The 17,500-nt window shown below is 41.7% G+C and overlaps 1 protein-coding gene across 1 annotated transcript in view; it reads right to left on the bottom strand.

Moving 5' to 3' along the window:
• specc1la (sperm antigen with calponin homology and coiled-coil domains 1-like a) overlaps positions 1-17,500 on the bottom strand; it is a 53,292-nt gene that overhangs the window by 20,545 nt on the left and 15,247 nt on the right. Inside the window, exons 9-13 of the mRNA XM_063195801.1 lie at positions 7,709-7,863; positions 5,962-6,085; positions 1,762-1,885; positions 593-801; positions 1-8 (exon numbers count right to left, since the gene is read on the bottom strand). The exon at positions 1-8 is cut by the window's left edge and continues 200 nt beyond it. Of these exons, the coding sequence (XP_063051871.1) occupies positions 1-8; positions 593-801; positions 1,762-1,885; positions 5,962-6,085; positions 7,709-7,863 (620 nt within the window). The remainder of the gene's footprint in view (positions 9-592; positions 802-1,761; positions 1,886-5,961; positions 6,086-7,708; positions 7,864-17,500) is intronic.

The following is a 17,500-nucleotide window of genomic DNA, read 5'->3' as shown; positions in this document are numbered from 1 at the left end:
CTCTGCAACTACACACACACACACACACATATATATAAATATACACACACACACACACACACACACATAAATACACACACACATAAATATACACACACATAAATATACACACTTACACGCACATGCACACGCACACACATAAATTAAGAGCCCTGATTGTGACCAATAGCCTTAATGCTTGACATCATTTCAGACATAGAACTTTAGGTTGCAGGGTTTCACTTTAAGGGATTCACTGTATCACATAAGTGTGCGTGTCGATTATATAGTGTAATTTTCCCTTAGTGTAGGAGCATTCCCCCCTGAAATACACTTCGCCACCCCTTTGCCACCACAAGAATAAATGTCTGGAACCGCCCCTGGAAGCTGGTGTTTGTTTAAAATGTGGCTGCCTTCAATGTTGGACTAAAGTGAAGGGGAAATCCTGGTTTGGGTTCATAGTATGGCCCTCGGAGGACGTTTACGGCCCTCGGAGGAGTTTGAAGTGGCCCTTCGAATGAAAAAGGTTCCCCACCCCTGCTGTAGCGTGTGTGTGTGTGTGTGTGTGTGTGTGTGTGTGTGTGTGTGTGTGTGTGTGTGTGTGTGTGTGTACCTTGGCGAGTGTCTCTGTAAGGCGTGCCACCTCGGTGTGTGTGTGTGAGAGCTGTTCCTGAAGTGTGTGTTCGTGTCTCTGCGCGGCCTCCTTGTCGTGGCGTGCCGTGTCCAGCAGGTGGCGTATCTGAGTCACCTCAGCAGAGCTGTGAAGAGCGTAGAGTTCGGCCACCGTGTGGCGCTCTTTCTCAAGCTGCACTCGACACCGTGCTGAAATACACACGCACGCACGCACGCACACACACACACGCACGCACACACACACACACATTACATTAGAGTCACTTATACAGTTCGGCCACCGTGTGGCGCTCTTTCTCAAGCTGCACTCGACACCGTGCTGAAATACACACGCACGCACGCACGCACGCACACACACACCACATTACATTACATTAGAGTATCACTTATAGAGTTCGGCCACCGTGTGGCGCTCTTTCTCAAGCTGCACTCGACACCGTGCTGAAATACACACGCACACACACACGCGCACGCACACACACACACACACACACACACACACACGCACGCACGCACGCACGCACGCACGCACGCGCACGCACACACACACATTACATTACATTAGAGCAGTGTTTCCCAACCTTTTTTGTCTTGTGTACCCCCGAAGCATTTTCGTTGTGCCATGAGTATCCCCTAAGTCAAGTTCTATATCGATTTCTCTATCCCAATGTAACTGAGCCCCATACATTTGTTAAAATTATATTTTTCCAAGTACCCCCTGCAGTGTGCTCGCGTACCCCTAGTGGTACACGTACCCCTGGTTGGGAAACACTGCATTAGAGTATCACTTATACAGTTGAGCCACTGTGTGGCGCTCTTTCTCAAGCTGCACTGGACAGTAATACAATATCACATTACATTACATATAATGCAGTAATACAATATTATATTACATTACATTAGAGCAAAGCTGCACTGGACAGTAATACAATATCACATTACATTACATTACGTTACATTAGATGCAGTTGACACCAGGCTTCCAGGAAAACAAATCACATTATATTACATTACATTACATCAATGGTGCCGCGAAAACGTGGCCGATACATATAATAAATTCTGTAATAATATTTGTCTAAATTGATAAGTTAATGTTATTCAGTGGAATCTTTCATGTGTGTGTGTGTGTGTGTGTTGCTAGGATACCTAGCTCCTCCCTCTCGTCTCCAACAGCCAATCTCCACTCCTCCAGAGCGGTCGTCACGGCAACTCGCCCCTCCCTCTCCTGCTCCGCAACACGTTCCATCTGAATATTACGCTCCTTTAAAGCCTGAACACACACACACACACACACATTATATACACACACACACACACACACATTATACATACACACACACATTATACACATTACGCTCCTTTAAAGCCTGAAGACAACACACACACACACACACACACACACACACACACACACACACACACACACACACACACACACACACATTATACACACACACACACATTATACACATTACGCTCCTTTAAAGCCTGAAGACAACTCACACACGCACATACACATTACACACAAATACATATATACATAAGCAATAAGCCACAAGAGGATTATGCTCCATTGACCACGGGTAAGGGGAGAGGGGCACGACGCCAAGCGGAGTTATAGTGTGTGTGTGTGTGTGTGTGTGTGTGTGTGTGTGTGTGTGTGTGTGTGTGTGTGTGTGTGTGTGTGTGTGTGTGTGTGTGTGTGTGTGTGTGTGTGTGTGTGTGTGTGTGGGTAAGGGGAGAGGGGCACGACGCCAAGCGGAGTTATCAGTAGAGCACAACCCACGGACTCAAATGGCTTATTGCTCATCTAACACTGTTACACTTAAAGCGGAATTCACCTTTCAAACAATATTGTGCCCTATCTCTGTATTAGACCACATTATAACAGGGGATTATGTAGCCACTGGATATAATATCTTTATATTAAATATAAAAGCTTTTTATTGTTTTAGTAATGGTGATTTCAAGCGTCATCAAATCACCGGAAGAAAAAAGAACGACTACAATGCCATTAGAACGTTGCTGGGTGATTTGATTGAACGCGTCATCAAATCACCTCGGCATGACAGGCGGCATGGAACAGAACAGCAGGCAGGCAGATAATTTCGAGGATGGAGATATTTACATTGTCCGGATAATAAGCCTACTTCAAGTAGGCCTATAGGTTACTGCACAGTGGTAAAAGCCTTGGTGCATTCAATCCAACTGCTTAAAAAAAAGTTTTGTCCGCATTGTTAATATGCGCTCATTGTCATTACAAATCACCTAGGCTATCGGAGCGCACCAGTCCACGATGTCTAGGCTACGCCTGCCAGGTGTAGCCTATTAGGCCTGCAAGTTGTAATAACACATGGTAGGCATTGCCTACACGCTTTTTTTGTTTTTGTTTTGCTTTGTTATTAATTTTAATATGCTATTAATATATATTTTTAAAAGCTTGCTGAATTATTTGAGGTCCGGTCCGGATCACGGTGCAGCGGCCACGGACACTCCGAGTCCTAATGGGCTAAACAATAGGAGCTCGACAGTGAAGTTGTCTTTAATTGAATCAGGCTTTATTTTAAGATTATTCAAAGTTATTTGTTGGATTGCTTTAGGAGGCTGCGACCATTTCTATCCTCAATAGTGGCGTCCTCCTTGCACTGCTGGCGATGTTCATGCTCCTCTTACGCAGGTTGCAAACAAGGTAGCCATAAATGCATGCGCTGGATATCATTACTGCACTTGGAGCAAGAACAAGGCACACTCAGGCAGGTTACTGAAATCTACTGTCAAGTCATTGTAGATTTCAGCTCACTCCCCAGGCAGTCAGGGCCGCCTATTTTGCATAAATTATAAACACAGACTTCCTCTCGAGGGACAGTTGAGACGCGAACGGACAAATCAAATTAAAAACTTGACCAAAGTAAGCGACGATAGCCTACATCTTCAAAATGCGGGTCTAACCCAACACCTCCCTCAAACTGTCGAGATGGAGACGGTGGGGTGTCCCGATGCGCTATTTAGGCCTATGTGGGTTTGTAAGCTATGTTTCACGCAAGTCATTTCTCATCTTCTAAAAACAGAAAGCATAACCTGAACAACTGAATGCCCAGAAATGTGTGCGCACGGTGCAACTTACCGAGGGGCGATTTTCCTTTATGTTGCACTTGCATTAGAGTCAATGAATGGGATGAAGACCATTTTTAAAAGGCAGCCTGCACATTTGTTTTATTTAGGCCTATAAATGATCAATTCCCTCTGGCTTGTAGGCCTATTTGGGACCAACAGCAGAGGTCCGGATGAAACGGCTTTTGGTCAAACACCAGCACGAGAGAGAGAGGGCGAGAAAGCGTGCGCTCTTTGATAAAGTTGGTTGAACGGAGAGAAGTCCGCCTCGCCTTTGGATTTGATGGGATTAAACAGATAGATAGAACATGAGCAGAGATGGACAGGCTACTTCCTTCTTAAATGAGTATTACATTTATTTTTATTTTTTTCAAAAATAGGCTAAATGTAAGGTTAGTCTAGCCTTCTCATTTTCCGTTTCAGCACTAATCTGAGGACAGCGACAGTTGCGACACGAGCTGCACTTCTCAACAGTTTGTTTTTCCATTCGCTTTTTATTCGCTGTTAGTAGCTATAGTTTGCGCAATGAGACCCAGTGAGGAAAATGCATGATTGTTATGTTTTTCAACAGTCTACATGAACGACATCAATCTGTCTCGCATATCAGCCTACATTTGTCCTAAAACCAGCCACGACTGCTGGCAGCGAGCACTGAGCTAAGATTCCTTCGAATTCGGTTGAGAATGGTAATTTCTAAGGAGCAACGAGCATTCCTAAGATTCCTTCGAATTCGGTGACGCGGTAACCTGGCAACGATTACTTAGTTTCCCGCAGTGCATTCTGGTTAACTGAGTATGTTAAAATAGCTTTGGTAATCGCGGTTCAGCACATAATTGTATTAAATTAAACTAAATAATGCAAATTACTTTATTTTTCTCATGTAAAATGCAAAATGAGGATAAATTACATGTGATAACAGCACACATTGCCCAGAGGTGAATTCCACTTTAATCGCTGACCAGATTTCTTTAAAAATCTTTTAAAGGGACACTGTGCAGGAAATGGTCAAAAAGGGTACTGCAACTATGCTGCTCATTGAAACTGGATTGCCTATTGCCAAATTTGATCTTTACATGAAAGTTTACTAAGTAATAAACTCATATGTTCTAGTATTGCCCAAGTATAGTCATTTTTGCAGCTAAAAATGGCTATTTCTGGAAATTCAAAATGGCGGACCATGGAGAAGATCCCCCTTTTCATGTATGAAAAATGCAATTTTTCCTGGCATAATGAATACTTAGAATTTGATGGTGGTGGTAAGTATTCATGAAAAAGGTAACATTAGTGAATGGGTAGCATGAATTCTGGAAATAAACAACTAAAAATCTCACACAGTATCCCTTCAATAACAATTAATTTGCCCCTGTCGTTCAGTTGAGGAGAAGTGATTGTGGTTACCCCGGCATCTTTACTCGACGTGCGTGCATTCGTCGCGCTGCCAGACACACACTCCGCTACAAAAACTCAGCGAGGGGCGATAACCAGCGCAGGAATGAAACGTCTTTGCAATCACACTGATACCCCAACCACAGATGTTGCAATCACACTGATACCCCAACCACAGATGGTGCAATCACACTGATACCCCAACCACAGATGGTGCAATCACACTGATACCCCAACCATAGATGGTGCAATCACACTGATACCCCAACCACAGATGGCACAACCACACTGATACCCAACCACAGATGGTGCAATCACACTGATACCCAACCACAGATGGTGCAATCACACTGATACCCAACCACAGATGATGCAATCACACTGATGCCCCAACCACAGATGGTGCAATCACACTGATGCCCCAACCACAGATGGTGCAATCACACTGATGCCCCAACCACAGATGGTGCAATCACACTGATGCCCCAACCACAGATGGTGCAATCACACTGATGCCCCAACCACAGATGGTGCAATCACACTGATGCCCAACCACAGATGGTGCAATCACACTGATACCCAAACCACAGATGGTGCAGTGTAGAATTCCTCCTGTGCGTCTGCTCTTGTGTGTGTGTGTGTGTGTGTGTGTGTGTGTGTGTGTGTGTGCGTGCGTGCGTGCGTGCGTGCGTGCGTGCGTGCGTGCGTGCGTGTGTGTGTGTGTGTACCTGTATAACTCCTTGTGCGTCTGCATTGTCTTGCTCCGCCAGCTTGAGTGTGTGTGTGTGTGTGTGTGTGTGTGTGTGTGTGTGTGTGCGTGCGTGCGTGCGTGCGTGCGTGCGTGCGTACCTGTATGACTCCTTGTGCGTCTGCGTTGTCTTGCTCCGCCAGCTTGAGTGTGTTGCTGAGATGCTGCTGAACCCCCAACAGCTGCTCTCTCTCATACCGAGCACTGTCAGCCATGTGGATATACCTGCACACACACACACACACACACACACACACACACACACACACACACACACACACACACACACACACACACACACACACACACACACACACACACACACACACACACACACACACACACACACACACACACACACACACACACACACACAGAGAGAGTCAGTCATGTAGATATATATATAACTGTTTACTCTACTTTACATTAAAAACTCCACGGACCCTTCTGTAGAAGCCAAAATGCACTTTTGAGTTTTGTTCTGATATCTCTCTTTTCTGAGTTGTGCAAACCAATTCCTGTCTCCCTCTTGTGGCAAGTCAAGACCAAGAATCCTTAGCTTATCTTAAAGGACCAATTCAGTCAATTTCATCATGCAGTTGTAATGCTCACACTACCCTGGACTTGTCAGTACCTGAGTTTTTTTTTTTCATCTTCAGCCTTTTCCGAGATTTCCATCATTGTAATGGGGGCAGCCCTTTGTTTACATGAAAAATATATATATATATTTTTTATTTATTCCCAAAAACATCCAAAAGGTTATACAACATAAGCAGACAACTAGCAAACAGCGATACCTTTTGGGACAATATTTGGAGTAGGCCTATGTTAATTTCTTTTTCAATGTAAACAAACGCTGCCTCCATTAGAATAGCTCATATCTCCGAAAGGGCTGAGACGAAAAATGTGGCATCACCGGGTACAGACAAGTCAAGGGTAGTGTGAGCAATACAACAGCATATTGAAGTCAAGTGTAGTGTGAGCAATACAACAGCATATTGAAGTCAAGGGTAGCGTGAGCAATACAACAGCATGTTGAAATGGACTCCTTTCCTCCTTTAACCCTTCATTATATGGACTTTAAACAACTTCTGAGCGTCATATCATCTTGGGTTCCATTAAACAAATCCCTCATTACTTTTGGACACTTTCTTCATCTGGGTCTTGTTTCTTGTTCATAGAGGTGCGCCGAAAATTGGGCTGCAGAAAATATTCAGCCGAAAAGGCTAAAAAAGACACTTTCGGTTTCTGGCTGAAAGCCAATTCAGTGGCCGAAACGGAGGCCAAATAGGAATTGAAATGAAAATGGGCATGAATTACGCTAATTACAGTTCTACTCTAACATTTGAAGACTTCAAATACACATTTATTTTCTTTCAAAAATATGTCTCAACATTTATTGTAAGCCGTAGATTTAAGCAATATTTAAAAAAAGTGAAAAACCCAACTTTTGATAACTTTTAACAGAATTGTAATATTCGGTTTCGGTTTTCGGCCAAGTGGTCAATTATTACGATTATTTGATGAGAGGCGTTTTTCCCCTGAAAATGTCAATATTTCTTGAAGATAAAACTACTAAATCTAAAAATTAAAATAAAAAATTGAGATAACAAGCTACATTTAAATTAATTCTATTTAAATTCTTTAAGCCAAAGGTGATTTAAATATTCCCACTATTCACACCCCTCTTCACACACACTCTTCACATGCCCATTTCACCAAGGTCTCTTGTCAGTTGAATTGGCGATTCATTGCGATTAATATTTTTTAATGTGTGTGTGTGTGTGTGTGTGTGTGTGTGTGTGTGTGTGTGTGTGTGTGTGTGTGTGTGTGTGTGTGTGTGTGCACCTCTGCTCGAGCTCCATGTAGCGTCCGCTGCGTATGTCTTCCTCGACGGCGTATGGAACTCCGGTCTCGTCCAATAGGGATCGCAGATACTCGATCTCTCGGCCGCAAGACTCCAGACGATCACTTTGGTCACACAGAGACTCCATCAGCAAGACCTGAACACACACACACACACACACACACACACACACACACACACACACACACACACACACAGAGTAGAATATAACACACACACACACACACACACACACACACACACACACACACACACACACACACACACACACACACACAGAGTAGAATATAACACACACACACACACACACACACACACACACACACACACACACACACACACACACACACACACACACACACACACACAGTAGAATATAACACACACACACACACACACACACACACACACACACACACACACACACACACACAGTAGAATATAACACACACACACACACACACACACACACACACACACACACACACACACACACACACACACACACACACACACAGTAGAATATAACACACACACACACACACACACACACACACACACACACACACACACACACACACACACACACACACACAGTAGAATATAACACACACACACACACACACACACACACACACACACACACACACACACACACACACACATACTGCCATTTCTTACCTTGTGAGGACCTATGTCATGATGGTCACTTATGGGGACACCCCTTTCTAAGCATGGTACAGATGTGGGGATTGCATAGAAGGATTGCATTTTGACTCAGTAGTAGGCCAAGCACTTGAAATGGACTATACACACTTTACCCTTAAAATTAGTCAGACACCTGTTCTCTCGCAACATTGCGGGGACAGGCATCCAGTGGTCAAAGTGAGGACATCTTACATCATCTAACTCCGCCCCTTATTAATTATTCATACTGATGTCATCACCCTGCAATGTCCATGTGGGGACCAAGCAGAAGATGTACACAATGACTAATTTTGGTGATTTCCTGCTATGGGGAAGTCATTAAAGCTTAAATACATGTTTGAAAAACCCTAAAATGTAACACTACAAGTGTATTTACAGCATGCTAATGTACCTTTTATTTTTTAATAATATTTTTATATAGTGTGGGAAATCACTTCACATTCAACACCTGACAGTGAAATCTAGGAATCGGCTGTACTTTCTCCGCCTACTGAGGAGGATCTCCACTCCCACCCTGACCACCTTCTATTCATCAGCGGTGGAAAGTGTGTTGACTGGCTGTATTTCGGCTTGGTTTGGAAGCTGCACAAGACGTGGACAGAGGGACATTGAGTGGTGTATACTAACAGAGCTGACCTACCAAGCCTCATGGGTATACAAAGAGGGTGGGAGCCAGGGCCAAGAAAATAATGTAGGATGCCTCGCACCCCAACTCAAACATCTTGCTTAAGTCCTGAAGACGACTGCGTAACATCCATGCACGTACAGAAAGACTGAGGAGTTTTTACCCCCAGGCAGTAAGACTGCTGAACACTGATCTATTTAAATAATCCTTTTTGTTGTATTAGTTATTTCTTTGGATGCAGACTTGATGACCCCACCATCATGTTATTACAAATAACATGTGAGACAAATAAAATAACTTGAACTTGAAATTAAGTTGCTCAATAAATGTTACAATTCAAAATTCAAGTAATTTATTTAACATTTCGATATTAACCTCAGTTTGGGAACCACTGATGTACATTAACGGTATGACAATGTACAAGTGTAACATGCAATGCTTATTGAATTGTTCATTGACAGGTGAGCATTTCTTTAAATTGAGATGAAGGAAAAGTATTCTCTGTAAGAAGCTCATTCAGTTGCATTTTATGTAATAGACTTACACTGTAATAGTAAGTGAACGATGCGTCTCGCGACCACTTTGATGGTCCGCTGTCAGAAAAAAAAACATTCTCCCTTTTGAAGTGCTTCTACCATGAAAAGGTTAAACTGTAACTGTAAAATGTCTTTAATGTAGTCTTGAAGGACCACTTTTGCCAATTTCAATATGCTGTTGTACTGCTCACGCTGCCCTTGACTTGTCAGTACCCGGTTATAATGCATTTTTCAGCTCAGCCCTTTCCGAGATCTGAGCTATTCAAATGGGGACAGATTTTGTTTACATTTTAAAGATTCTTAACATGGGCTTACTCCAAATATTTTCCCAAAAAGGTATCGCTGTTTGTTAGTTGTCTGTTATTAAGTTATATTTAATAGTAATTAAGTTGTATTTACAAGTCCAGGGTAGTGTGAGCATTACCACTGCATATTGAAATTGGCTCAAGTTATCCTTTAAAGCTCTTCAAAATATGCAACTTAGGAACCGAACTTCATATTTCCTCTATTAAGTGTGTCTCAAAAGATTTTTGCAGTTCTGTTATCAGACACGCAGCGATTCTTAAAGGGACAGTTTGGTCAATTTCAACATGCATTTGTAATGCTCACACTACCCTGGACTTGTCAGTGCCTGAGATTTTTTTTTCTTCTTCTTCAGCCGTTTCCGAGATCCTGGTCATTGTAATGGGGGCAGCTCTTTGTTTACATTTCAAAAAAACATTTTTATTTATTCCCAAAAACATCCAAAAGGTTATAAAACATCAGCAGACAACTAGCAAACAGCAGTACCTTTTGGGAAAATATTTGGAGTTGGCCTATGTTTCATTTTTTTAAAATGTAAACAAACGCTGCCCCCATTAGAATTGCTCATATCTCGGAAAGGGCTGGGCCGAAAAATGTGGCATCACCAGGTACTGACAAGTCAAGGGTAGCGTGAGCAATACAACTGCATGTTGAAATTGACCAAACTGTCCCGCCCCTTAATGCGCGCCGTACCTCCCGAGGCACGCTGTAATAGACATTGAAATGTAACTTTCACAGCACTACAATACTATGACACAACACAACCCCTTTAGTAATGCACCACGACTTGGTCATTACCATACTGGTAACAATGAGTTTATAAAGCCGCGCCTTAAGGGGTTAACATAGAACTTAACTGCCATCCAGTCACAGGCCTTGAGTGCTTCAGGTGAACCAAGACCATATAGGACTATTAAGGACGTCATTCACCTTTCTTGGGGACTGAGTCTTGATCACTGGACTCAGAGTCCCTGTGGACCCTCCTTTTTGCTGTGCCTGTGTCAAGACATACAGATGAACAAACATAATTTATTACGCTTTGAAAAGTTTATAGAGTTTTCAAGCCTCTGTTTAGTGTACAAGATTTTACATGGTCTAGCCCCAGCTTGTCTTTTGGAGTTTATATGCCATCACCCTGCTAGATCCATAAAATCCTCAAAAATTGCATGAGTTTATGACTGTAGTAATGCATGCAGGGAACATAGAACCCTTTTTTAGAAAAAAAGATCCGATGTTCCCCGCTGCTTCCAAGTAGACTGCTGCCGCACGGCAAAGCGCATGTTGTTGTTGCCTCTGAAGGGCACAATTTGAATATTCAGACACATTGCCTGAGGGGAACATAGAACCCTTTTTTTTTAGAAAAAGAGCCCGATGTCCGGGGAACATATAGGACCCGGGGAACATAGGACCAGGGGAATATAGGACCCGGGGAACGTAGGTAGGGTCCGATGTTCCCCGGTCCTATACAAAGACCGGGGACTGGGAAACATAGGACCCGGGGAACATATGTACGCTCCCAACGATTGAATGTATATTTTGCTTGAGCTTCAGATTTCATTGTCAGTTGTAGTAAGTGTTTGCACGATATTGGTTTGACTAGAGTCAAACTCGCTGGCTGCGTATACATCAAGAGGGCATGAGACTTCAACTTCATAAGACCATTTTGAGCGTCAAATAATTCAAGTCAAGTCCATTCACTCCTAGCCCAGTGGTACGGCGCTTAATAGTGTCCGTGTGAAACATGTGACATCAGCTGACATGACCCAGTGACGTAAGCCAACATACATAAACAAAAACATTCTTGGACATAAAGACAAGTGTAATATAAAGACATGAAATGACAAACAAATAAATAACAAAAGAAAATAAGTTCAACAGTTACACTTACATTGTGCACATCAGCTGCTACTGAATCGGCTGCTTTGTTTAAAAGATCCCCGACATCCATGGCCATCTGGAAAATACACCCAAATACATTATATTCTAATTCTGCAATGTAATATTTGCATTATGAGATTAACTACACAAGTCCTTAAAAACAAAACACTTAAAAGGTGGGGTTGCAGGTATGACATCACGTTTGGGGAACTCCCCCAGGATTTTAAGGTTCTACATAGACTCCTATGAGCCTGCGAAAACTCCAACGTGATGTCATAATAGTGCATATTCTTAAAGTGGTTAACCTGCAACCCCACCTTTAACATCTATAATCCATTACATCCTAGATTGAACTACAAGTGAGCAACACATAACTTATTAAAAAACTGCTTAGTGACAAGTAAACGATTGGGGGTCCTCCCTATGTTCCCCGGGTCCTATGTTCCCTGCTACCGGGGAACTAAGAACCCTTTAAAAAAAAAAAGGGTTATATGTTCCCTGCTGCTTCCAAGCAGACTGCTGCCGCACGGCAAAGCACAGGTTGTTGTTGCCTGTGACAGTGTCGTAGTTGAGCCAACATTTTTCATTAATATTTACAATTATTTATTGGAAATTAACAGATAATATCTTGTATGTAAACTAGCTTCATTTTACTCTTAACTGTGGTTCTGTGACTGTTGGGGTTTCTGTGTATTTCTGGGGCCTTTCTGTGTGTCCACCAAAGACAGCTGCTGTCGTAAACTGAGCTACAGAGGTGTCGAGTCACACAGCCACTTGGGCTGAAATTAGTGAGTTGGGTAGGCCCATGGAGTGACCCTCAAGATGACCCTGATGAAGGCGTAAGCCGAAACGTTGGTCGAATTAAATATAACTGCATGAAGTCTTGAGTGTGCGACGACCATTCTTTTTCAAGTTAAGTCTATTGTCTGCCGTACGCACCTCAAACGGTGTGCGTTTACTAAAACCCAAAGATAGGCCCATGGAGTGACCATCACCATATTTGACAAAAAGCCAGTTAGAGGCTGAACTGACCATGTTTGTGAATGTATTCTTGCTGTACTCATGCTTTGACCATGTTTGTTACATGATGTAATACACTTGTGGGGTTTAAATACTGTTCTCAGATGCAGCTCAAGAGAGAGAGCTGGGGCGAGAGCTTTGGGGATACGCTGGGTGGCTGCTGCCATTTGGGCAGCATAGCCTTGGTGCTAGCAGGTCGCTATGCTATGCTATTGGGACACATGGGGCATTTGGCCACCATGGTTAGGAACTTGGGTTATGCTATGGGTAACTGTAATAACGTAGTTACTATGCTCTCTCACTTGCAATGTACAATAAATTGGTAATCTCTTGGAAAATGGACTTCTTCTCCTGAGTGACTTTATGGCTGCTTCCTTCACTGTTCTCCTGCACAAAGATGGGTAATGTATGCTTATGGCTGATTGAGTCCAATGAACTAAATAATAACTAAGTATGTAATAGTGATAACAATAATATAAGTACTTGGGTATTAATTGGTAAATAGGTAAACATATACGAGTCAGATAGCGGTAGATGGTTATCCTTGTGCAACTGGCATTATAGCCCAGATTAAGTCTTATTAATTAAATTGGGTTATGGACTATTTTATTGGCCCAGCTAATAATCTTAATTAGCAATGTGGGTTAATAAAAACTCACCATGACAGCTTAAGTTTAGGGATAATTTTGGTCAGGGCACACATTTACAACTCAGAAACATTGCTTTACTGACAGGTTATGTTTAGGGATGCTTTTGGGAAAACTCGGACACATTGCATGCGGGGAACATAGAACCCTTTTTTAGAAAAAAAGATCCAATGTTCCCCGCTGCTTCCGAGTAGACTGCTGCCGCACGGCAAAGCGCAGGTTGTTGTTGCCTCTGACAGGTTATGTTTAGGAATGGTTTTGGGAAGGGCACAATTTGAAAATTCGGACACATAGCGTGCGGGGAACATACAATCCTTTTTTTTAGAAAAAGAGTCCGATGTCCGGGGAACATAGGACCCGGGGAACATAGGTACGCTCCCAACGATTTAATGTACATTTTGCTTGAGCTTCAGATTTCATTGTCAGTTGTAGTAAGTGTTTGCACAATATTGGTTTCACTTACATTGTGCACATCAGCTGCTACGGCATCTGCTGCTTTGCTTAAAAAATCTCCACCATCCTTGGCCATCTGGAAAATAGACCCAAATACATTAAATTCTAATCCTGAAATGTAATATTTGCATTCTGAGATTAACTACTCAAGTCCTTAAAAACAAAACACTTAACATCTATGCGACCAGGGGCCGCACCTGAGCCCCCGATCTCTGTGTGACTATCTATGACTTATGATACGCCCAGCCACTATGGACCTTACGCATCTAAGAATCCTGGTCCTAACCTACGTCGACCTTATGACTCTACAATCTCTGTCTATCTCTTCTTCCTCTGCCTTCCTGCTATTTCTGCCTCTCCTCTATACCTCTCCTTTTAAATCCATCTCTAACAATGTTTTTTTCCCCATTTGTTAAGCACTTTGAGTTACATGCCTTGTATGACACAGTGCTATACAAATACAATTATTATTATTATTATTATTATTATTATTATTATTATTATTATTATTATTATTATTATTATTATTATTATTATTAAGTCATTACTTCCTAGATTGAACTACAAGATACACATAGCAACACATAACTTATTCAAAAACTGTTTAGTGACAAGTAAACGATTGGGGGTCATCCCTATGTTCCCTGCTACCGGGGAACTTAGGACCCTACTTAGGACCCTTTTTAAAAAAAGGGTTCTATGTTCCCCGCTGCTTCCATGAAGACTGCTGTCGCACGGCAAAGCGCAGGTTGTTGTTGCCTGTGACAGCTTAAGTTTAGGGATAGTTTTGGTCAGGACACAAATTTACAACTCAGAAACATTGCTTTACTGACAGGTTATGTTTAGGGATGGTTTTGGGAAGGGCACAATTTGAAAATTCAGACACATTGCGTGCGGGGAACATACAACCCTTTTTAGAAAAAGGGTCCAACGTTCCCCGGTCCTATACAAAACCGGGGACCGGGAAACATAAGACCCGGGGAACATAGGTACGCTCCCAACAATTGAATGTATATTTTGCTTGAGCTTCAGATTTCATTGTCAGTTGTAGTAAGTGTTTGTACGATATTGGTTTGACTTACATTGTGCACATCAGCTGCTACTGAATCTGCTGCTTTACTTAAAAGATCCCCACCATCCTTGGCCATCTGGAAAATACACCCAAATACATTACATTCTAATCCTGCAATGTAATATTTGCATTCTGAGATTAACTACTCAAGTCCTTAAAAACAAAACACTTAACAGCTATAAGCCATTACTTCCTAGATTGAACTACAAGATACACATAGCAACACATAACTTATTCAAAAACTGCTTAGTGACAAGTAAACGATTGAATGTATATTTTGCTTGAGCTTCAGATTTTTCAGTTGTAGTAAGTGTTTGCATGATATTGATTTGACTTCCTGTTTACAGGCTACATTGTATTATACCAATAACAGTGTTGCAACTGACGGTGTAGTATACTATACCATGTTATTATACTTGACTTCACACTTTGCATGATGCGGGCGCAAAACTGTAAGGCGTTTTGAAAACCTCTCTAGGTTGGCACTGCGCAATGAAAAGAAAGGATGAGGGCATGTCCACTTCATTTCATAATGTCATAAGTTCACTTTAGTATTGTGGTTCAATTACTTCAACTATTGCATCAATATGACAAACAAGATGAAAATGACTAACCTTACCAACCTTACCTGACCAATATTTCTGTCAAATGAACAATATGGAAACAATAGTGAATCACAAATCCTTTAAATAAGGCCTGAAGAGAGAATGCTCACCATCAATGTTATATTATTCACATTTCATTAAGCTCACATTTATTAATTGCAATCCCAACATTTCACAACATAATTTAGGCCTCTTGTCAAACATTATTTGAGAATGTCAAGCTTACCTTCTTCATTACATATGTACCCAATACCTGGAGAAATACAAATAAACAAATTTAACATTAACATCACTGGCACAAGTGATTACCTTCTCTGATCTTATCACAGTCCAGTTCTGCTGGATTGTAATGCAGCTACCAGTAGCTTGCTAAGTCTACAGAGAATATAGTATTATGTAATAATATACTGGTATGAATTTCCATTCCAACCCTGTCATCCTTCAAATGAGAACTATCCAAGCAATTAAGACTGTAACTGCTACAGCAATTCCTAAATTCTAGTACATTATTAACACTAAATCACTTCACTGGAATAATATGTCAGTCAGTCACAATGTGTGATTAACCTGTTAGCACTTTAGCTATCCATGCCAACATGTGATCTACCACAATTTTTAGTTCTTCTTTTCCACTGCAAATATGATCATCCAAGGACAAAATAAAGCATCTTTGCTATCTTAAAGGGCAGTAGCACTTGTTTGTACTTCTATGAGCTAATGACACTACAAACTATGGCAAAGAGACACTTATTTAAGTCATGTAGTACTATTAGACAGCCCGCTAGCATGTATTAGCATGCTAGCATGTTAGCTATCCACCTTAATTGCATCAGGCATGTTACCTAGCATGTTAGCCCGCTAGCATGTTAGCTATCCTATTATCTGCAATTCCCAAAACATAGAAACAACTGGAGCCTCTTTGCCCATAACATGCAATCTAGTTAGAGTAGAAGTAAAACTTCAAATGCCTCTACCACTACAAACACAATTTGAAGGCATAGAATAAACATCCTAGCAATCAATTGTGATAAATGACATTGTGTTTAAGTCCATAGCACTGTCCATTACAGTCAAGAGATACAGTTACATTACTGAATGTAACTACACAAAGACATACTAGAACTAAAGCCACTAATTAGTTTGTTCTAAATAAGTTTCTTAAACGAATTCTAATTTAAGCATTTAGAAAAGAAATGTAAACTTACATTTTAGGAACTCCAACCCAAATGCAAAGCGCTGCCATCCACGTGCATCTACTTCCCAAAATGGTGTTCTTACAGAGGAGGTATCAATGTCAAAGTTATATGCAACCAATGAAGTGGGGGAGGGGCAAAACGTGGTCAATGTGGGGACACATAAGTGAGAATAGTGTGTGAGAGTAGTGTTTTGTACCTCACCTCAATCAAGGAACATGGATGCATTCAAGTGGGGGAAGGGTGAAATGTAGTCAATGTGGGGACATACCGGAAGTTGCATGCATTGAAGTGTGTGTGGGGAATGGTGGGTGGGGGGTGGGGGTGGGGTGATAGTCAATGTGGGGACATACACAAAGTGAGAATCGTGTTTTCTACTGCACCTAGGCTATAGCCTACAAGGTGTGTTGCAAGTCCATATGTGAAGTAGACAGAAATATTTAATGATTAAGCCAAGTGTACAGATTCAAGTTTGGCCTACTTTCATTAATTGTGTTAAAATTGAGGTTTTTAACAAAGTGACTTATATCTACTTCAGTGTAATATGTTAATCCTTACTTGTGTTAATTATTAACAGTGGTGGACAAAGTAAAAGTAAAAGTATGTGGTGTAACTACAACAGTAGCACATGACATTACTGTTACACCGTTGGGTGCAGCTACTCCATTGTACCCACCTATTGAGATAGACTGTTATTACTGAAAAACAATAAAAACGTAACCAGGACCCACCA

Source organism: Engraulis encrasicolus, chromosome 3 (assembly GCF_034702125.1).
Source record: "Engraulis encrasicolus isolate BLACKSEA-1 chromosome 3, IST_EnEncr_1.0, whole genome shotgun sequence".
Lineage (NCBI taxonomy): Eukaryota > Metazoa > Chordata > Actinopteri > Clupeiformes > Engraulidae > Engraulis > Engraulis encrasicolus.
The sequence above is the reverse complement of the archived record's forward strand: the minus strand, read 5'-3'. Positions and strand labels throughout refer to the sequence as shown.